General features: G+C 59.5%; 2 protein-coding genes across 4 annotated transcripts in view; both read left to right on the forward strand.

Annotated features, from left to right (window-relative positions):
• The window catches only part of S100A14 (S100 calcium binding protein A14), a 6,363-nt gene extending 1,334 nt beyond the window's left edge, over positions 1 to 5,029 (forward strand). The window contains exons 1-4 of one of the 2 annotated variants that reach the window (XM_075122902.1): positions 1 to 569; positions 666 to 872; positions 2,594 to 2,740; positions 3,224 to 5,029. The exon at positions 1 to 569 is cut by the window's left edge and continues 1,334 nt beyond it. In XM_075122902.1, coding sequence (XP_074979003.1) covers positions 840 to 872; positions 2,594 to 2,740; positions 3,224 to 3,346 — 303 coding nt within the window. In that variant the 5' untranslated portion in view covers positions 1 to 569; positions 666 to 839 and the 3' untranslated portion in view covers positions 3,347 to 5,029. The remainder of the gene's footprint in view (positions 570 to 665; positions 873 to 2,593; positions 2,741 to 3,223) is intronic. The other variant, XM_048827902.2, reaches the window with a different exon arrangement.
• Positions 5,030 to 10,075: 5,046 nt separating this feature from the next.
• On the forward strand, positions 10,076 to 20,503 carry S100A16 (S100 calcium binding protein A16). 2 transcript variants are annotated; one of them, XM_048828671.2, is made up of 3 exons: positions 10,076 to 10,234; positions 17,381 to 17,550; positions 18,952 to 20,503. In XM_048828671.2, the coding sequence occupies exons 1-3, from the start codon at positions 10,228 to 10,230 to the stop codon at positions 19,114 to 19,116; spliced, it is 342 nt and encodes a 113-aa protein (XP_048684628.1). In that variant the 5' UTR covers positions 10,076 to 10,227; the 3' UTR covers positions 19,117 to 20,503. The 2 variants fall into 2 exon arrangements, with proteins under 2 accessions (XP_048684628.1, XP_048684629.1); XM_048828672.2 differs by lacking the exon at positions 10,076 to 10,234 and adding an exon at positions 14,716 to 14,885.
• Positions 20,504 to 20,778: the final 275 nt, after the last annotated feature.

A 20,778-nucleotide genomic window follows, 5' to 3' on the forward strand; every position in this document is an offset into this window, starting at 1 on the left:
GGCTCGAAGCCGGCCAGGGCCCAGCTCCCAGGTTCCCCTTTGTGTCTCTGCGGCGGGGGCGTGGGGGCAGGTGAGCTGCCCCCACAAGCTGGCGCGTCCCGTGTCCCTCGTACTGTTTGTGCTGGGTGGTGATTCGGGCTGGGAATGGCAAACCTGGCCGTGGAGTGGGAGGGGCCCCGGCCCCACGCTGGCCCCGTGCCAGGCTATGAAATGAGACACCTTGCACCACAGCCATAACTTGCGGATACCTTGGTGAGGTGTCTCCCACTCACACCTCTCGGCGGTATAAAACCCGGCGGGGGACCGGCCCGCCCCGTCCTGTCCCAGAAGAGCCTTTGGAGCAGGTAAGTGGCTTCTTCCTTTCCCAGCCCCTTCCTGACTCTGGCTGGGGGATCGCACCTGCTGGGTATCCCCCCCCCCGCCTCCCTCACATGCTCCCCTCTGGCTCTGCCCCAACACATTGCGAGGGGAGAGGCACGGGACATGTTTCAGCAGCTCCCTGCGATCCCAGAGTGCCGTTCCTTGCTGCCCTGAGATCTAAAACTCCAGCGTCGGAGGGAAGATCAGGGGTGAGCTAGATGACCTTCTGGGGTCCCTTCCAACCCTGATATTCTATGAGCTGCGAACTAACTGGGGACTTTCCCCCCTTCTCTCTCCCACACCAGCAAAGCCCCAGCACCTGATGTGAAGCCAGCTCTTGGGAGTTCACCCAACGCCTTGACTCAGCTTGGATCATAGGAGGAGCCCGGGTCCACCCCCTGCACCGCTCCCAGCAGCATCTCACGGGAAAGCCAAGCAGGAGAGCGAGCCAAGGAACCGGAGTGCCGGAGAGAGGCAGCATGGGCCAGTGTCACTGTCACAAGAAGCGCAAGGTCAATGAAAGAGCCATTAGCTCCTTAGCGCGCCCTGTGCCATCCCGCGTCCCATGGGGAGAATTTGTGGGATCCCTCTGGCTGTGCAGGGTGCTTTTCTGGAGGATGTATCTGAAGGGACCCGGATCCTCACCTGCACTTGGGACCAGCAGTGCACTGGGAACAGTCCTGCCCTGGCTCAGGGAGATGGGACTTCTGGGGTCTTTCCCATCTCTAGCTCCTGTGACGTCAGGATGAAAAAAGGAACTCTCTAGGGGCCTGATCCAAAGTCCATTGAAACCAGTGGAGAGACCCCCCGGACTCCAGTGGGCTCTGGATCAGCTGTTCTGAGGGTCTGGTCTCAAGTATCTTCAGCATCTAGATACCTGTTTAAATCTGAGACGCTGTTTTCTCGTGAGTCCCACGCAGAGCAGGGCTCCCAGGCTGCCGTGGGCCAGTTGAAAGCACGGCAAATCAGGGGGCATTTCCCAGCTCTTGCAAAGCTAAAGGTCACATTGTTCTGGGTTGGTTTAAAAGTTGTTTCAGCAACTGTTAAACTAACCAAAGGAACGAAGGAAACAACCTTGAAAGTCTCCTGCTTTGCTCTGCGCTCCAATGGGAGGGTTATTCCCAGAGCCTTGGGATCAGTGCTGAGGCCAGGAGCCATGCTGATTTACACCAGCTGAGGATTTGGCCACTCCCCTGATCTGAGCTCCTGTTAGGAAGGATCAGGTCCCTGTAGGAGACCTGCTCAAAGCTGTTCTGAAGGTCTGTCATTTTTAATAGCTAACCCCTTTGTTGGTAGATACGGGCTTAGCTGTGCGTAAAGGGGAGAACCTCCATGCTGGAGCAAACTGCGGCAGCTCTTCCCTTGACATGCAGCTTTGGGGAATTCGTGAGAGCGGCAGAAGAAATTCTGGATAAACCTTCCGAGGGATGTAAATCTGGTCATCTTTAACTGCTCCCCTCCCCCCATTTCAGCCTCCTGGGGGGAAGAGAGGACGACTGTGCTGTGCTCTGTTTGGTAGATACTAGGTGCCCTACTCATGGGTGAAGCTAAAACCCATTTCAGATGAGCACCAACATCCCTATGGGGACTGATCCATCTGCTACTTGTACAGTGAGCCAGAAGGATCCAGTCTCAATTCTGGGTGCAGCTCTTGGCAGCAGACCAATGGAACCACGTCTGCTTAGGCAGGAGCTTGGATAGGAGCTCTCGATCTTCAGGGCAAAGCTGATCAGCAGCTGGTGGGCAGGTGGGAATTTTCCCTCCTGGCAGAGTCCTGAAGCAGCTAGGCGAAGCATCGAGCACTCGTCACTGCTGGGGACAACAGGCTGGACGAGGTGGACAGCGTTTCTCATTTGGGTCTGGCAGGAGGTAGGACCATCCTCAGCTGGTGTCAACTAGCTCCATTGACCAGGGGGGCCATGGTTCTGGTGAGACATGGAGGAGGGGTGCCAGAGAAGATGGACCATTGGTTGTGGTGCGGCAGGGTGGGGAGATGCCAGCCTAGACGGAGCACTGAGCTGATCCACTGCGGTTCCCGGGAAGAGGCAGAGCCAGCCCCAGATCGCTCAGCCAGGCTGATGTGCGATCTGGGCAGCCTTTGATCTTCCCCAGGATCTCAGCGAGTGGGGCTGGGGCGTTCTCCCTTGGTCTCGAGCCACTGCTTGCGTCACAGCTGGGCCTCCTTGCTTCCTCCCCCGCTAAACGTCTCCCCCTCCTGCCTGTGGGGCTCTAGGACAGCCAGGAGCTAACCGACGTGGAGAGGGCGATCGAGATCGTGATCAACAACTTCCACCGCTACGCGGTGAAGGGGCGGAAGGAGTGCCTGACCCCCAACGAGCTCAGGGACCTGGTGGTGCAGCAGCTGCCTCAGCTATCGCAGGTGAGGGGAGCCCTCAGCACCGCCCCCCACCCCGCAGCAGGGCTGCAAGGGTGTCGGTCTTGGGACGGGCCGCTGATGTCCAGGGTTTGGAGCAGAGCCACGGTGGAGAGCGCCAGGGGTGAAATCCCGCAGGGAGGGGGGACCATGCGTGGTGGAGTGGGGTGATGCAGCAGGGTGGGGGACATGGCTGCCCACTAAGTTGAGGTGGTGTTACGAACCCTGACCCCACTGCCCCCCAAGATCCCAATGCAACATTCTCTCCCCACTGAACCCCACAAGCTGAGCAACAGCCCCATCCTGCTGCGTCCTCACTACCTCTACCATATTGCGCCCCCATCTCTTCCAGCAGACCCACCCCAACAACATCCTCCCTCACTGCACCTCCTCTTCCCATCCCCCTTCCCATCTGGGTGGGTGGCTCCCTGCTCCCCACACCCAGGGTCTCTGCTGCTTTCTGATGGCTCGCCCCACTCTCCTTCACAGCATGTCTGCTCGCTGGATGAGAAGATCGAGTGCCTTGGGGACCCTGATGAGGCTAAGCTGGAGTTCGGCGAGTACTGGGCCATCATCGGGGAGGCAGCCAAAGGCTGCCGAGTGAAGAAGTAACAGGCCTGAGGGGAGACACGGACCGTGAGGCCTCAGACCATCTGCATGGAGAGCGAGCGAGCAAGACTGTCAGCCATGATGTGTTGTGTTGAAAATGCAGTGTTAATCCTCCTGCGGCACGTTTCCTCTCTCCTTCCCCCAGCTCGGGAACCTCTTCATTCTGGGCTCTCTCTCCCTTCCTCTGAGTCTGGAACCTTTTCAGTCTGGGGCCCATCTTGCCTGCTCTAGAAACCTCCCTCCCCTCTGCTCACCTGCTCTAGAAGCTTTTCATTCACCCTTACGATGGAACCTACAAATGCTGGGGGGTGGGGGGGTGGGGGGGGTGTTGTCCTCCAGCGCTGGCAACTTAAATTCACGGACATCGATCCCTTTAGTGGAGGAACTTTAAGCCCTAGATTTGAACCTTGCCAGTTTTGGAATCTTAAAATGTGCCATTTTCTAGCTCTTTTGCTCTAGAACCTTGACATTCTTGGGGGGGTGTTCCCCCCAGCTCTGGTACCTTAAAGTGCAGGGGTTTAGCTACTTTACTCCAGAACCTTTAGAGTCTGTGGTTCCATCTGCCCAGCCCTGATACCTTCCCCTCCTCCTCTTCCAGGATCTCTCCTTGGATCACTGCCCCGAGCAGTTCAGAGCTGGGCACTGGCCCCTCCATTCCTACAGGTCGCTGCCAATCTCCAGGGAGGGGCGTTTGGGAAGCGGCTGACAGCCACCTGGCCCTGCCAACCCTGGGGCAGCTCACTGCATCGGGTGGAAACTATTACTCAAGCCTACGGGGAGAGGGGGCTGGAAAGAGAGGGGAGGGAGCCAGGAGCTGGGGTTAGATGTGGGACCAGGGCTCTAGGTGGGTGGGAGGCAGGGAGGGGTGGAGGGCAGCTCGGGGTGTGACATGAGGCTGTTGTGTGTCTGGGATCTTTGATTTGTCTATGGAGTGTGGGGCTCAGCTACCGGTTCAGCTGGCTCCATGTTGAGGGGGCTACCCTGGCTCTTTAGATTGACACTGTGGTCCCAGGGTTGAGGGGTGGGGGTGGGAGACCCCCCTGCAGCATGACCCACCCCCCGCTGCAGCACGACGAGCATGCAACACCCCCAAGCACCCCCCACCCCGACAACTGGACACTCAGAATTGTAACAGAGCCCCAGCACGTGACGGCTCTGCGGGGTGGGAGGGGCACTGCGCACCCCAGCGTCCCTGCTCTCCATGGACCCCTGACACGCTTGACACCAACCCTGACCCCAGACCCCACCGAGGCGCATCCTGGGGGTGGGGGTTGAACTTTCCACTGGAAGGAAGCAGAGGCCAGTGGTGACCACAGGGGGTGGCTGCGAGTCAGGACTCCTGGGTTCTAGTCCAACTCTAGCAGTTCAGGCTAGTGGTTAGAGCGGGGGACCTGCGGTAAGCCAGGACGTCTGGGTGCTGCTCCTGATTCTGCCATTGGCCTTGCCAGTCCCTTCCCTCCTCTGCACCTTGGTTTGTAGCCCATTGGGGGGAGGGGACCATCAGGCTCCAGACACGGGGCACAGTATTATTGGTATTAAGCGTTCCTCCCTGAGCTGGGACTGTTACCCCTGGGACTGGGGAGAAAACACCTCCCCCTCCTGCCACCCCCAGCCGGTCCAGCAGCCGCTTGTGTCGCTTGCTAAGGTTTTTGTATAAATCAATAAAAGAAACAACTGGAAAAAAAATCTCCGTGGCCCTGTTCTCCGGTCTGTGTCGGCGAGCGGGAAGCACAGAGCCCAGCCCGCAGCAGGATCCCTGGCGCGGGGGGAAGAGCCCGGGGAGGGACCCGGCGGGGTAACCCCAGCCTCAGCCAGGGAACAAAACCCAGGCTGCAGGTCGGCTCGCTGGCTCCATGGGAGGGCATCCTGGGGCCTGAGCTGGGAGCCGGGGGTCGGGGCCTGAGCTGGGAGGGGGAGCATGGGGCCTGAGCTACGATGTGGGGGGGAGGGTCTGGGCCTGAGCTGTGGGTGGTGGTCTGGGCTTGAGCTGGGATGGGGGGGTCTGGATCTGAGCTAGGATGGGGGCGGGGTCTGGGTCTGCCCTAGGACAGGGGCAGGGTCTGGGGCTGGAGATGGGACGGGCGAGCCTGGGGCCCATCTTCCAAACCACGTCCAGGGACCTGAGTTCCAAGCTGCAGGCGAGTAAGGTTCAGGCCCTGGGGGCCGAGGTGGGGCCGGGAGCCGAGTTTCCAGTGACGCCCAGTCCCGGGTTGTGGCCATCGGAGGGGGGAGCCGTGTAATGCCCGGTGCTCTGGGTGTTCTCAGCATGGAGCCCAGCAGAGGTGCCGGTTCCTGCCGTGTCTCAGGGTCATTCATGCCCCGGGTGGAATTCAGGGGCCCGACCCTCCCCACACGGGGCCCAGACCCAGCAAGGTGCCCGGTGTCTGCCACCTGAGACCTCGGAGCTGTGCCCAGCTCTCCTGTGGCAACCGGGGGGCAAAGCACTGACCAGAATAAACAACCTGCGCCAAGCCCACATTGGGTCAACTGGGTCCTGGCTGGGGAGGGTGAGAGGCTGAATCGTCCTTGGCCAGCCACAGCTCCCACCCCCTCACTGGTGTTTGTGGGGAGCCGGATGGGGCCCCTGGCTGCAAAATTAGGTTGTGGAAGAGCAGAGCCACTCCAACTGTGTCCGAGTGGGGAACATCCCCATCCCCGTGGCTGTCTGGTTTGAGATCCCGCCGAGGCACCCTCCTTCGCCCACTGAGCTGACCCTTCCCTTGTGGTCCCATGTGAACCCTGCAATTGCACGATTGACTGATGGGTGTTTTCGCAGATCAGACTTCGGGGGCTGGACACCTGAGGGGGGAGCCAAGTTTGCAGGAGGTGGGGTTGAGTCACTATATTCACATTATTTGCCAATGCCAATCCAATAGAAAGCCATCCCAGTGGAGAGGAAACTCCCTCTAGGCCCCGCCTGGAGCACATGGGAGAGCCCAAGGGGGTTGGGGAAAGGTTGGCAGGTCACACCTGTGTCGGGTGCTCCTGCAGCATGTCAATGGGTGTAGTGACCCGGTTCACCTGGAACAGGCTGTGTGTGACTGTTCTCTCGCTGCGGGGCACATTTCACAATGAGAATGAATATTTATTGTTGCTACCATGACAATAAATCAATGGAACTTAAAATGGAAGGGTGTGGGGTATCTTTAATTACATAGACAGGGAATGTTTCAGAGGAGCAGCCGTGTTAGTCTGTACCCACAAAAAGAACAGGAGGACTTGTGGCACCTTAGAGACTAACATTTATTTGAGCATAAGCTTTCATCGAATGAAGTGAGCTGTAGCTCACGAAAGCTCATGCTCAAATAAATTTGTTAGTCTCTAAGGTGCCACAAGTCCTCCTTTTCTTTTATAGACAGGGAATGTGTCTCATAGACTTGAAGGGTCAGAAGGGACAATCACGAACATCTGGTTTGACTTCCTGCATGGTGCAGGCCACAGAATCTCATGCACCCACTCCTGTAACAGACCCAGAACCTCTGGCTCAGTTACTGAAGTCCTCAGTAATGATTGACAGGCTTCAAGCTACAGAGAATCCTCCATTTACATTCGTGCCAGATGGTTAGAGATGGAGGAGGGGAAAGTGGGAGGCCGGATGCCTGGGTTCTATTCCCAACTCTGGGAGGGGAGTGTGGTGTAATGGATAGAGCAGGGGACCAGCAGCCAGCGCTCCTGGATTCTACTCCTGGTTCAGCCACTTACTTACAAGTTATTTCTCCAGGAACGGCTCCAGCAATAGTCACCTGCCCCAGGAGCCGTCCGTGAGGAACATTTGGAAAGTCTTTGGAGGCCCTGGGATGAAAAATGAGGGCCAGCCCCAGTCAGGGGGCAAGCAATAAATCCCGGTGAGTCAGCTGTGGCTTTCCGCGCCCACCGTATTTGGACACTTCAGTGTGTTGAACGTTAATAGGAATGGCTGTACGCTTGTGCCAGTGTGCGGCTCTTGTGCCTTTCTACGCCCCCGTCTCCCAACATGGGGAGAACATTTTTTATTCTGCACTCACCGTCCTCTTGAGAAATGCAGAATCGGCCTCTGTACAGCACCTTGCACAACGGGGTGCTGGTCTCTGACGAGGGCCCCCAGGGTGCTACGGTTAGGGGTACAATATTTGAACATTCAAAAAAGAGGATACTCCGGGGGGAGGGGGGGGGAGGGAGTATTTGATCACGACACCGGCCCCGCCCCAACTCCACCCCTTCCCTGCCCCCATTCCAACCCCTTCCCCAAAGACCCCTCCCCAACTTCGCCCCCTCCCTGCCCCATTGGATCCCCTCCCCAAATCCCCGCCTCGGCCCTGCCTCCTCCCCTGAGCACGCCGCTTTTCCCCTTCTCCCCCCTCCCTCCCAGCCGCACGAAACAGCTGTTTTGCAGCGCAAGCGCTGGGAGCGAGGGGGGAAAAGCGGGCACTCTCTCGAGTGATCAGCATTCACTTTCTTTCTTGAATGATCAACGTTCACTCGCTTTCTTGAATGATCAACTCTTCTTTGGGGAAAAATAATAATGGCAAAATCCTGGACGTTTTTAGATATTTAAAAATTCCTCCCAGATGGCGATTTAAGAACCAAAAAGCTGGACATGTCCGGGAAAATACAAATGTATGGTAACCCTAGCTATGGTCAGACAAAGAATAATAACAAATCCACTTCCCTATGAGCACCTGCCCTTAGCTTCACCTTCAGCCTCGCCAGGAGCTCTCAGGAAATTGCCCGTAACCTGTTGTGGTCACTGAGGCAACTAATCGAAAGGGCCCTCTTAATTCTTCTTACTGTTTGTACTGCAGTAGCTTTTCCAAGAGATGACAACTGGGGATCGGGACCCTGTGGTGGCAGGCACTATCTGAGCCCCTAATGGACCCCCCTGACCCTAAGAGCTGGGTACCGAGCATCTGCAGCTCCCCTTGACTTCAGCTGGAGTGGAGGGGGAGCCTAACAGGCCTGAAAAACCTGTCCCTTAGGGGTCAGCTCATAGTTGGGTGCAGGTTGGGGTCCCAGGCCCAGATGCACCAGGGCCCAAGGGCTGAGAACATTAGGTGCTGAGCACTTGAACATCTAGCCCCGAGCTCTTCAAACACCTGGCCCTTGGTGGCTCGATTTGGGCACCCCAAGAACCCAGCTCTGCAAACTGCTCCAGGCAGGCAGACCCCCAGCATCTCTCTGACTTCACTTCACGTCAGGGCCACTGAGGAGAATCCAAAGCTGGTTTTGACCCTTCCAGCTGGTGTGAGTGGATTGGGTCAGCAGTGAGAAAAGTTCTTTCGATGGACAACCAGCTGGCTGGGAATTTTATTGCATATGCAACTGCTCTGAGCACACCCACCCCGGGCTGGCTTTTAAAACAAAGGGCTGGATGCAGTTATGACATTGCCAACGACAGAGGAGTAACGAAACCTCACGATTCAAGGCGTGAACTGCTTGCCTGGAGGGATCAGGACAGGATTTCCGCCCTTCTGTGGTGTATTGCATGAATGGGATGGCACATTCAGAGGATGACTAGCTTTTGTTCCTTTAAAACTTATGTTACACATAAAAATCTGGCAAGATGTTGCACAAACAAAACCTGTTTTTTCCCCCAGGTTAATAGCCCTGTATTTTTACCCAAGTGGCCCAGTTTGTACCCACAAATTTGCATCTCAGAAGAAATTCACCCATCTAACCTCAGCATCTCGTCAATGCGTTTCTAAAGCCGACGTACAAAGGGACACAACTTGCTAAATGCAGTTAATTACATAGGCAAGCTTGTGAGTGCGGATGCCGGCCAAGAGGCACTCCAATGCACCCAAAGTCCTTGATTTGTAAACTGCCGAATGGCCAACAATGAAAAAGCCCATAATTATGGTTTGTCTGGCTTAGCCGGTTCTGGGGGAGCAGGGCTTTGACTGGGGCTGGTTCTGTGCTCAAACCACAGGGCCCCATTGTGAGTTCAGTGACACCAGTGCAAATTCAGAGGGATTCCACTGTTGCGAATTGAATTGCTCTAGTTTCACATGGGTGAATTTGTCATGCAATGTCCCTGAGTTGGATGGTGTTGCCTAAAGTTTACATTGGTGTAACTGGGATGAGAATCTGGTCCTAGCTCTGCTGAAGTCAGTGGTGTTACCCTTATTTGCCCCTCCATTACTGGGTTCAGAATCTGAGCCACCCTTTGTAACTGTGGGATTTCCTCGTTTTCCTCTGGAGTGCCAAGCACCAGTCATGGCCAGGGCCCAGAGCAGCAGGACAATGGGCGGTCCTAGGGAAATGTCTCTTGCTTCCTGAACTGAGGTGAACAGAAATTTGCCATTGACTTAACATCAGTTTGACCTTGTCTTCTCTTCTGCGGTCACTGATGCCCTGTGGGGCTGTTTGCTCCTGTGGGATATGTCTGCCTTGCCACCCGATCAGTGCAACTCCCACCCAGACACAGCTGCATGGCTTGCATCCGCCCATCTAGGGCCAGGGAACTGCAGATGGGAGAAATGGGTCTGGCACTTGGTAGCTGCCGTTCACACACGGAAAGTTATGCTGGTGGAACCTCTGAGTCTAGACCAGGCTTTCCGGGCCTCACGGGAGCGATACTGTGCATCACCCGTGGGAAGGAGCTTGCTTTGCTCAGACGGTCAGGCCTGTGTTTTGCAATCGGCTGAATTCCTGAAGCCGTTTCCGGGAACCCCAAAGCCAGGCAGGAACGCCCCCGGAATGTCAGCCGCTGCCAAGTGGGGCTGTGTCTCTTTAAAAGCCAAGACGAGGCCTCGCGAGACGTGCGCAGAATAGAGCAGGCGTGGGAGGCACATTCTTCAGCCTGGCTGCTCGGCAAATCCAGGAGCAGGCGGAAGGGGAGAGCCAGACCCACAGCGAGCTCCGCTCTTGGCAGACGGGCCCTGCTCGAGGCAGGGCAGACTGCAGCCATGCCAGGTAAGCGGACCGGGGCCAGGAAAAGGAATGATCTTGCCCTGTTTCCTGATTAAAGGCCCAGCAGCAAACTGTCCTGTCGACAGCAGCAGGACGTTCCAGCGCAGGGCTCGACGGGGACGTCGACACGGCCTGGCTGGGCCGCCCCAGGCTAGCGGGACTCGGGCTCGTGCTCTGAGTTGAACCAGTGCCTTGGAGCCCCAGCCTGAGCCACAAGTTCAGAGCCTGGCGTGCCCAGTTGGTCCTGGAGTGCTAGCCTGAGGGCCACGAGCCTGACCCCTCGGCCCGGGCTGGCACGCTGCTGCGGGCTGTGTGGACGCACCCGTGGAACCAGGAGTGGGCCCCGCTCTAGAGCAGCGGGGAAGAGGAGACATCAGAGAACAGGAATGGGGCAGAGAGAGAAGGAAGGAGTAAAGGGGAGAGACCGAAAGCGAGAAGGGGTGTATGGAAGCTAGGGCTGACACCCCACGGTGCTGGGTGTGGGATGGAGAGATGGGTGTGTCTGAGGACAGATAGACAGATGTTGGGAAGGTGATAGATCAACAGATCTGGCAACAATGAGATGACCTCTGGGTAGGCTGAATTTGAAGCAAGAGCTTCTCCTTATTCACTATTGATCATTATTATCACGAGCCAGAAATGGGTCTGCATGAAAACGAACAATAATCCCATGGCTGTGATAGCGGGTAAGAACGTGAAAGTGCTTCACAGTCCTTAGCTCACGAGCCCGGCCAGAGCCCGGGAAGCCAGGGGAATTCCTTGTCTTCTCCCCAAGTTACACACCAGGCCATGGAGGCACTAAGTGACTCGCCCCAAGGGCACAGTCTATCCGTGTGACAACCAGGAGGGGCTCCAGGGGGCTCTGCAGCTCCTGGCTCCCAGCCCCACACTGCCCCCGTGGAAGGGAAGGTGGGGTGAGAGGTAGCGAGAGGGAGGTGAGGCATAGCGCCTTTCAGCCCGCTGCGGGCCAGGGGCAGGGTGCCATGAGCAATCGAGACCCCCAGGATCACCTGGGTCTCTCTCCCTCATCACTTCCCTTCCATTGCAGGGGCCTCAGGCGTCGGTGCACCTCAGTTCCTCCTAGTCTCCATGCCCCAGCATCAGTGAGCCCTTCTTTGTGCCCTCAGCCTCATGACCCTTTGGTTCTGGGGTCAGTCAGTATGACTGGGGGTGGGGTGGGACGCAGGGAGCTCTGCGACCAAATCCAGACCCATCCTTCCACACTGGGGATATTTGGGGGCTGAGGTTTGTGCCAACACAGCCCTGGCATGAGCAGATGCTGCTGTGTACTGGGCTGGGTCCTGTGTGCTCGCAGAGCGGACTGTGAACGAGAGAAAGCGGGAGGAACAGAGACGCGGCACCAGAGGGAGGCGGGCACGGAAAGAAGAGGGCGAGACGAGGGGTGTTGGGAAACCGGCCGCCTTCCCCTGGGGAACGGCAGGTCCCAGCTTGCTTATCTGATCTAGTTCCCGCCGACGCCGCCTGCAGAATTCACACAGAAGCATGAACCTCTCCGCGTCCTGTCGGCGTCCATTCACCCTCGCTGCTTGCCCCCGCCCTCTGCCAGCTAACACAGCTCTCCTGCCACTGGCCAGTGCCCCCACGCCACCCCACATGGGCACAGCCGTAGGTGGGCTCAGAAACTCGGCTCGGGTCCCCTGTACTGTGCCAAGGGGCCTAGAGTCATCAGCTCCCCCACACCCACACCCATGTGACAGCTGGACTTCTCTGCCCAGCTGTAATGGCTACTGGGTAAGACTGGCTAATAGCGGGCCTAATTCAGACTGGTGTAAGGAGGCAATTGGGGGCTCGGCAGCACAGCGAAGGAAGCATTCGAAATGCAATAGTTAGATGGATGGGTATCTGCAGCAGAAGCAGCTGGGTAGGGAATCCTGAGCTTGAGGACAAAGCCTTTGCTAAGTCCAGCCCTCTCAGTCCGGGGTCTGCTGTGCCTGGCCTTCGCTGCTCTCAACCAAGGAAGGCTGGTTTAGAGCCGGGTCCTGCGGTCAGGGCAACGAGTCACACACCGAGCCGCCAATGGCAGATCTGCCAGTTGATGCCTGCTGGGCTGCACCAAAGCACAAGAAGCAGGAGCGGGAGGGAGAGGAGAGTCCATGGGGGGCAGGATGGGGTGGGGAGGCAGACTCCATCCCAGGAAGGGAGGAGGAGAGGGCTGCAGAGACGAGTCTTTTTCCGGGGGGGGAAAGGGGGCTCTGCAGGATCAGGGCTCCATGCAGCCTTAAATCCCACCCCTGCTCTGGATGCCAGAGGGCAGCCAACGCTGGTGCTCTCGGTTGGGTGCGGCACATGGTACGTCACGGCACAGAGCTGGCCACCTTCCAGGTTCGGTGATTCCTGCCCAAGGACAGGGCTGGTTTGAAGCTAAACCAAGCCCCAAATTCTGCTGGAGCAGCTCACTTCAGTCCCCCTCCCTCCATCCCACAAGGCAGTGCCGTGTTTGGGAATTACCCCAAAGTCCAGCTTCCAGCAAGTGAGCGCTGGTTGCTTCAGGGGTCCCAGAAGGCTCTGGTCAGGCCTGGTGGTTTGGCAGAGAGCCCGTCCGCCCAGCTGGCTTAACCTGGAACAGCCCCGCCATGCAGGCGCATCAAACCATTGCCAGGAGGAGCCCAATGAGTGGCGCTTCTTGCCACTGAAGGCCAAGCCTTTATGAATGGGATCCTGGCGCATAGCTTCAGATCTGGAGTGACGGAGACAGTGTCGGCCCAAACCTCATCACGTTCCTCCTGCAAGAGACTCCCCGGGCTGGATGGGCACAAGATGAATGGAAAGCTGCCAAGCCAGCTCAGGACAGCTGGGGGGCTATGGCCCGCCTTGGCTGAGGACAACTGGAGACTTCGAAGGAGTGACCAGAGCTGGGGAAACAGAGAGCAAGGAGATAGGGACTCGAGAAGGACAAGCAGAAGATAAAAGATCAGGGGCCAGTTGGACTGCTGGTGTAAATCGGCATATTTCCCTTGACTTCAGCCAGGGTGCTACAAGTCTCTGACTTCTGGAGAAGGATGCCGATTTACACCAGTGCAGGATCTGGTCCCAGATGTTTCGTGCAAACAGAGAAGAGGAGATCTGAGCCCAAGCAAGGGACAGCTGCCAACAGTGAAAGAAACGAACGGGAGGCGAATAAGAGCATAAGAACGGCCATACTGGGTCAGACCAATGGTCCATCTAGCTCCGTATTCTGTCTTTCGACAGTGGCCAGTGCCAAGTGCCCCGGAGGGAATGAGCAGAACAGGGAATCATCAAGTGATTCATCCCCTGTCGTCCATTCCCAGCTTCTGGCAGATGCAGCAGAATGCCCAGCACTAACAGAGAGTGTCTCTGATGCAGGCTCTGGGGTGGAGCACCTCACCTGGGGAGCAAGCGCAGGGACCCCAGGATAGGCTGTGTGCTAGTGGTCTCCATGGGATGCTCTCACTGAGATGTTTTCTAAAGCAGCAACATCTCCTCTGCTCCTGCAGCAACGCTCCTGGGTGGGCTGGCAGCAGGGACTGACCCCCAACCTCTCCCTGCGAAGCCCAGGGCGTTACCACCGGAGCTGGGGGATCAAGCCCATTAGCTGCTGGCCGCAGTGGGTGGCTTTCCTCTGAGGCTGGAGGGAGTCGTAACGCGCTCTGCTGGCCTGTGACTCTCCAAGCCCTGCCCCAGAGATAAAGCCGACCCTGAGCCCAGACCTGGGCATCTGTCCCCATGCCCTGTCCTGTTGGGCGTGGGGCTGATGTCACAGCTTCCTACCCCGTCCTGTCTGTCACCCATCGGGGGTGGCCAGGTGTTGGTGGACCATGGCCCCTGTATCACAGACTTTGGCTCCGCTGCTCCAGCCCCATCCCTTCCTGCCTCACTGGGAGCTCCCCTGGGGGCTCTGAGGGGACGTAATGGGCAGGAATGGGCTGGAGCTCGCACTTGTGTGCCCGGGAAAAGGCACCCTAGGAACAGAGCACAGGGAAATGCAAGCACTTCATCTGGAGCCGTGTCCCCGTGGCGAGGCCCATGGCCTAGGGCGGATTCCCTCCTGGAGCAGAGTGCATCGCATGGGGCGTTTGGAGCGAGAGCAGGGCGAAGTGGGGGGAGGCACTGCCAGGAGAGGGCGACCGTGTGCCGGCAGGGAAGAGGCAATGGACTAGCCGCCTTCCTGTGCCCAATTCGTCTGAGCCGGGTCCTGCTCTCGCCGAACCCAGCAAACCCACGGAAGCCAATGGGGTGACAGGGGTGATGTGTGGGCCCTGGGACGCTAGGGGCAGATCCTCAGCGGGGTCAATCGGCAGGTCTCAGCATGGGATGGCCACACTCCTTTGGCTGGGCAGGGTGCTGCCCGGTGAGCGGGCGGTGCGCTTGGCCGGAGCAGGCCGGCCCCTGGCAGTGGCCGCCTGCGGGCAGGAAAGAGGAAAGGCGAACAATGGGATGCACTTCCCTTCCCGCACATCCTGTGCTGGATGCGGACGCCACGCTGCAAGCCCTGCCTGTCGGCTTGAGTGTGCCGCGCGCCCCGGGCTCCGGGAGCTCCAGAGGAGCGGGGCAGAGCGGAGCTCTCTCCCGAGGGGGCTTGTCTTTCCCCCCAGAGGGATCCAGTCTGAGGCTGGGGTTTTGCAGGCTCGGCTGCAGGCGAAAGGACTAGCTGAGAGCCGCCTGGCAGCAGCAGGTAAAGACCCTCGCGTACTAGACTCTGCGTCCTGCCCAAGGCGCTGGGGACAGAGGCCCCCCTGCACTTCCCGCATAGCAGGACAAACCAGCACAGCCCACTAGGGGCAGGGCGAGCTTCCCCCTGCCTGCATGATCTGCTCCCCCTGGGTGAGCCACTGTCTAGAGAGGAGCTGGGTCTCGGGGGCCTTCTGCCCCTTGCCCTGCACACGCAGGGGCGGCTCCGCTGGCTGCAATGGGGCCGTGCCAGGGCTGCCATTCCCCGGGCGGCTCCCTCTTCCCCCGTGCAATCAGGGTTGCCTCATCCCCTGCCCTGCCTTGTGCCATGCCGCTGGGCTGGGCCGGGCCGGGCTGGGGGTTCCAGTCGGGAGGGTTTTGGCATGAAGCATCTCCGGTGGGATGTCACCCAGGGCGGTGTGGCAAGACAAGGACTAGTGGGTAATTACAGCCCATTGCATCTTCCCCTCCTCCTCCTTCGCCGCCCTCTCTGATCTGCTGGGAACCAGCCTCATTCCTTTCAGATGAGCACTGGGCAGCAGGTTACGCCAGCTGGGTAATTATTGTTGTCTTCGGTAGCTAGGAGCAGGCAGGACCCTGGGGGAAAGGAGGTGGGAGTGGCAGGAAAGGGGAGGAGCCAGACAGCGGCAGGGGTTGGGAGCTGTACGTTCGCTCCAAAGGGGTCAGGGTGTTGTTCCCATCGCAGCCTGAGGAGGTCTTGTAGCACAGAGGAGTTCATAGATTCATGCACAAGGGTGAGGCCAGAGGGGAGTATTTGATTATCCCGTGTGACCTGCACGACCCCGGCCAGAGAACCCCAGTCACAGATCCTGGCATCAAATGCTAAACCCCAAAGGGACAGCTAACAAAATCCAGCCTGAGTGCCTGTGTAACCCAGGCCGGAGAATTCCCCCGGCCTGCCAACTGGAAACATCCCAAAACCATGGGATTGCCTTAAAAATGCTGAGATTAAAATCCCGCCCCCGGCAACATTTGGGTTTTTTTTTCTTCATTGTCCAGTGTCGGAGCCTTTGGGGCACCCCCGGGGCACACTGTCCCACTCTCCCGTACAGCCCCAAGAGCTAAAAACAGCTGGAATTGTCACTGATTATAGACTCCTGGCGAGGCCACTAGTCCGGCCCCCCACCCCGAGGCAGGACCAAGGAACCGTGATAAACTTGCAAGTGTTGGCAGCAGTGATTTCACCCTGGGCTGCTGGCTCTGTCCCCAGTGGCTCGCTTGGGGCCCTGTTGTCAGCCCAGTCTTGTTGCCAAGTTCCCAGGCTGGAGCCGCCCCCAACTCCGTTTCTCCCTGGGTGTTTCTTTGTGCTCCACACCATGGAAATGATCCTCCAGGCCTGACTGCCGGATGTGCCCCATCTTGTCCCTTTCCCCTTTGGCTGAGCCCTGGGCTGCTCCAGGGTGAAGAGATCAACGCACAGGAGCCAGACGGCGCTCCCCACCCGCTCCCAGGGAGAGGGCAGCAGCTGGGGTGGGGGGCCTGTCAGGCTGGGATCTCTCCCTTAAGGAGAACCAGACTCACTAGGAAAGGGGACAAGCCCCCTCTGCTCTTGCTGCCCCCTGGTTTGGGGAGGGGCTCGCACACTAGCCTCCGGCATGGGGCTGGTTGGACATAAGGCAAGGGGACGGTACGGGGGTGAAAGGACCCTCTCTTGTTGCTCCCATTTGAGCATTTGGCTGCATCTGCCGGGTGGCACAGAGGGAGACAAAGGCAGTGACCCGAGAGAGGCTCTGCTCCAAGGCCAAGCAGCTGTCCTGACACCGGCGATGCCGGATTTACCGGGGTTTCACTGGGAGCAGCAGCATGACGGTGGGGGCCTGCACTTTCTCCTGCTGCTTGGACCTGGCTTCTCTGCTTCCCTCTCCCTGCCCCATTCTCCCCTTCAAACCTCCACCTGGCTCAGCGCCTCCCACCCCCTGCCTCCTCCGAGCGTCTCCCATGTCCCCTGATCGCTCCCCACCAGAGCCTCCAGCAGCCTCCCCACTAACATCTGTACAGTCCATCCCTGCACCCCCTTTTGAAATCCCCGAGTCCGTTTTCCACCTGTAATGACCGAGTCACACGCTGGGCTTGTCCTGCCAGGTGTGCTTGGCACAGCGCCCTGCTGCCCAGCTTCTGGGCACACATCCTGTATACGGCCCATAGAATAACGAGCCCTGCAGCACTGAGAGGTGCAGGCAGGTTATACTATGGGCCGTATTCAGAGGGATATTGACCAGGGATGGGCCAGGGTGAACCAAGATCAGAGACGGCCCAGATCAGGTGAACTCTCACGGGGACACCCTGGAAAGGAGAGCCCTGCGTCCATTGCTCCATAGAACTGGGGTCACTGCCAGAGTCTGTGGCACTCGGCCTTTCCCAGCAGGTGACCGATGCCCACCAGGCAGCGCGGACTGGTGCTAATGCCCGGCTGCACCGGTGCTGGGACAATGAGCCCCCCACTGCCCTGCTCAGGCATCGGCTCCATTACCGTTTCAGGAACTAAGGAGACAGAGATGTCGGGCAACTCGTCGGAGCTGGAATGGGCCCTCCAGGTGCTGGTGAAGAACTTTGACAAATATGCCAGCGGGTGCTGCAAGAAACCCCGGCGCATCAGCAAGAAGGATTTCCGCAAGATGCTGAGCCGGGAGCTCAACCACATGCTGACGGTGAGACCAGGGGGACACTAGTGTGCGAGTGTGAGCCCACGGGCTGCACGAGGCCCTGCCACGGGGAACCCTAGTGTGTGAGTGTGAGCCCACGGGCTGCACGAGGCCCTGCCACGGGGAACCCTAGTGTGTGAGTGTGAGCCCACGGGCAGCACGAGGCCCTGCCACGGGGACACTAGTGTGCGAGTGTGAGCCCACGGGCAGCACGAGGCCCTGCCACGGGGAACCCTAGTGTGTGAGTGTGAGCCCACGGGCAGCACGAGGCCCTGCCACGGGGAACCCTAGTGTGTGAGTGTGAGCCCACGGGCAGCACGAGGCCCTGCCACGGGGAACCCTAGTGTGTGAGTGTGAGCCCACGGGCAGCACGAGGCCCTGCCACGGGGACACTAGTGTGCGAGTGTGAGCCCACGGGCAGCACGAGGCCCTGCCACGGGGAACCCTAGTGTGCGAGTGTGAGCCCACGGGCAGCACGAGGCCCTGCGACGGGGAACCCTAGTGTGCGAGTGTGAGCCCACGGGCAGCACGAGGCCCTGCCACGGGGAACCCTAGTGTGCGAGTGTGAGCCCACGGGCAGCGCCCGGTCCCGTCACGGGGAACCCTAGTGTGTGAGTGTGAGCGAGGCCCTGCCACGGGGAACCCTAGTGTGCGAGTGTGAGCCCACGGGCAGCGCCCGGTCCCGTCACGGGGAACCCTAGTGTGTGAGTGTGAGCCTACGGGCAGCACCCAGTCCCGTCACGGGGAACCCTAGTGTGCGAGTGTGAGCCCACGGGCAGCGCCCAGTCCCGTCACGGGGAACCCTAGTGTGTGAGTGTGAGCCCACGGGCAGCGCCCGGTCCCATCACGGGGAACCCTAGTGTGCGAGTGTGAGCCCACGGGCAGCACGAGGCCCTGCCACGGGGAACCCTAGTGTGTGAGTGTGAGCCCACGGGCAGCGCCCGGTCCCGTCACGGGGAACCCTAGTGTGCGAGTGTGAGCCCACGGGCAGCGCCCGGTCCCGTCACGGGGAACCCTAGTGTGTGAGTGTGAGCCCACGGGCAGCGCCCGGTCCCGTCACGGGGAACCCTAGTGTGCGAGTGTGAGCCCACGGGCAGCGCCCGGTCCCGTCACGGGGAACCCTAGTGTGCGAGTGTGAGCCCACGGGCAGCGCCCGGTCCCGTCACGGGGAACCCTAGTGTGTGAGTGTGAGCCCAACACTACCTCACGCTGTCCCCAACCAGCCTCCTTGCTGGCAGCCTGAGGAGGGACCTCGGTGACCCCCACCCCCAGCTCCAGTGCTGAGCTCCCTGCCCCTCGGGAGGGGGTGCCCCGGCAGCGGCTGACCTAGGTGCCAGGCTGGAGAGTGCCGCCCCCGGGCTCCCCAGCCCCTCCTGGCATTCAAACGGCTCTGCGCTCTCTTCCCAGGACACCGGGAACAAGCGCGCGGCCGACAAGCTCATCTGTGACCTGGACGAGAACAAGGATGGGCTGATCAGCTTCGAGGAGTACTGGACCCTGATCGGCGGCATCGCCGGCCCCATCGCCTGCCTCATCCGCCAGCAGGAACACGGCACCAAGTTCACCAAGTAGCGTGGCCTGAGGGCGCCGGCAGCCCCCCAGATCCCAGCTCGGATCTCCTCCTTTGCTGCTTCTCCCGAGGCCATGAGTGATCCCCTGCCCCCCACGGCGCCTCTGAGGCTGGCTCCTCCCGGGGAGAGCGGATCTCCTGCCAGCTGGGGCTCAGCCCCCACTCCATCAGCAACCCCCCTTAGCCAGCGCTGCCCTGGCTAACACCGATGCCCTGGGAAATAGCCAGCACTGAGGGCAGCTGCCTTCGAGGGGCTCGTTCTTCCCTCCCCCCACTGCTGGGCTGGCCCACAGGGCAGCAGAGATATCATCCTCCTGGCCTTGTTAGCAAGCCACCTGCTGCGTCACGTGGCAGATCCGTGGCCTCCTGGACCCTCATCCCTGAGCCAGGGCCCGTGCTGCTGGCAGTCACAGAGCCGTAGTTAATGGAGGAGAATCACCTGTGGCTCTCTGCAGTACAGGGCTTATGTGACACACGCTGCAGTGGGTCTGACGTGCCAAGAAAGCAGATTCGCATTGTCCCAGAAAGGAGTGGGGCAGCAGGGACACACGCAGACACGCACATGCAGACACGCACATGCCAGTCAGTTACAGCCTGGTCGCTGCTTTTCCCAGGCTCCCCCTGTAGCTCGCTGATGCTGTATTGACCTTTGCCGCCCTCCCGCCAAACGCCCTGGGGTGTCTCTGGGGCTGGGCTAACCCCTCGGGGGGAGGGCACAGCCACCTGCAGGATTCAGGGTGCTGGTGTACCGGGGTCCTGCAGGGCTGGGATGGGGCCCTTTTGTTCTCCTCTTCGGAGGCTGTGCTGGTTTTAACCCTTCCTGATCTGCAGCTGAGTGCTGAGCCTTGCCTGGCTCCAGGCTGGAGAGATCTGTGCTGGCAGGGAGGGGTAAAATTCCCCCCCCCCCAGCCCCCCGCCAAGGCCCCAAGTGGGACAATCCAAGTTCCCAGCCATGCTGTCTCCTGCCGTGTCACTCTGTGTAGAAGTCCCGCGGGACTGGCTGGGGGTCTAGGCCCATACCGGGGCGAGGGAGGGATGCAGCCCCTTGGTGACTCTCCTTCTTGGATCCATTGTGCCAAACTCTGCCCTCAGTGCCTTTCCTGCAGCCCCCGCTGGGCTGCCCCCCAGGTGGGGGTTCCAGGGCATTGTCCCCCATCTACGACTTGAATGGTTCCCGTTCTCAAACCTCTGTCTGGCTCGGGATTCCAACCCCCATGCTGGTTAGAAAGCAACCCGTCCGAGCTGGTAAGAAATCTGTCCTTCCCCTTTGCTGACCATTGCAACAGTTCTGTGGGGCCCATGCGGCTCGCCTGACCTTCCCTAACGCCCTCCAGGGGCTGGCGCTTGAGCCAGACTGTGAAATTCATAACAATAAAGTTTGGAGTGGGATTGGTGTCTGTGTCTGCCTTCCCCCGGGCGGGCGAGGAGCTCATAGCGCCGTGCCAGGGCTCATTAGCTGAGCCCGCGAGGTTGGAGAATATCACCGTCAGCCCGGGGCCCGTGTCCCTGACCATGCTGTGCCGGAGAACCCCCTCAGCTGGTAGCAGGGCGAGACCCCAGAGTCCCCTGCTCCAAAAGGGCCTCCATGGCCTGCCCCACAGGGCCATTGGGACTGGCTCGTCTGACCAGCTGCATAGGCCAGGCCCGAGAACGGCCGGACCCCA

This window comes from Caretta caretta, chromosome 24, assembly GCF_965140235.1.
Source record: "Caretta caretta isolate rCarCar2 chromosome 24, rCarCar1.hap1, whole genome shotgun sequence".
Classification (NCBI taxonomy): domain Eukaryota; kingdom Metazoa; phylum Chordata; order Testudines; family Cheloniidae; genus Caretta; species Caretta caretta.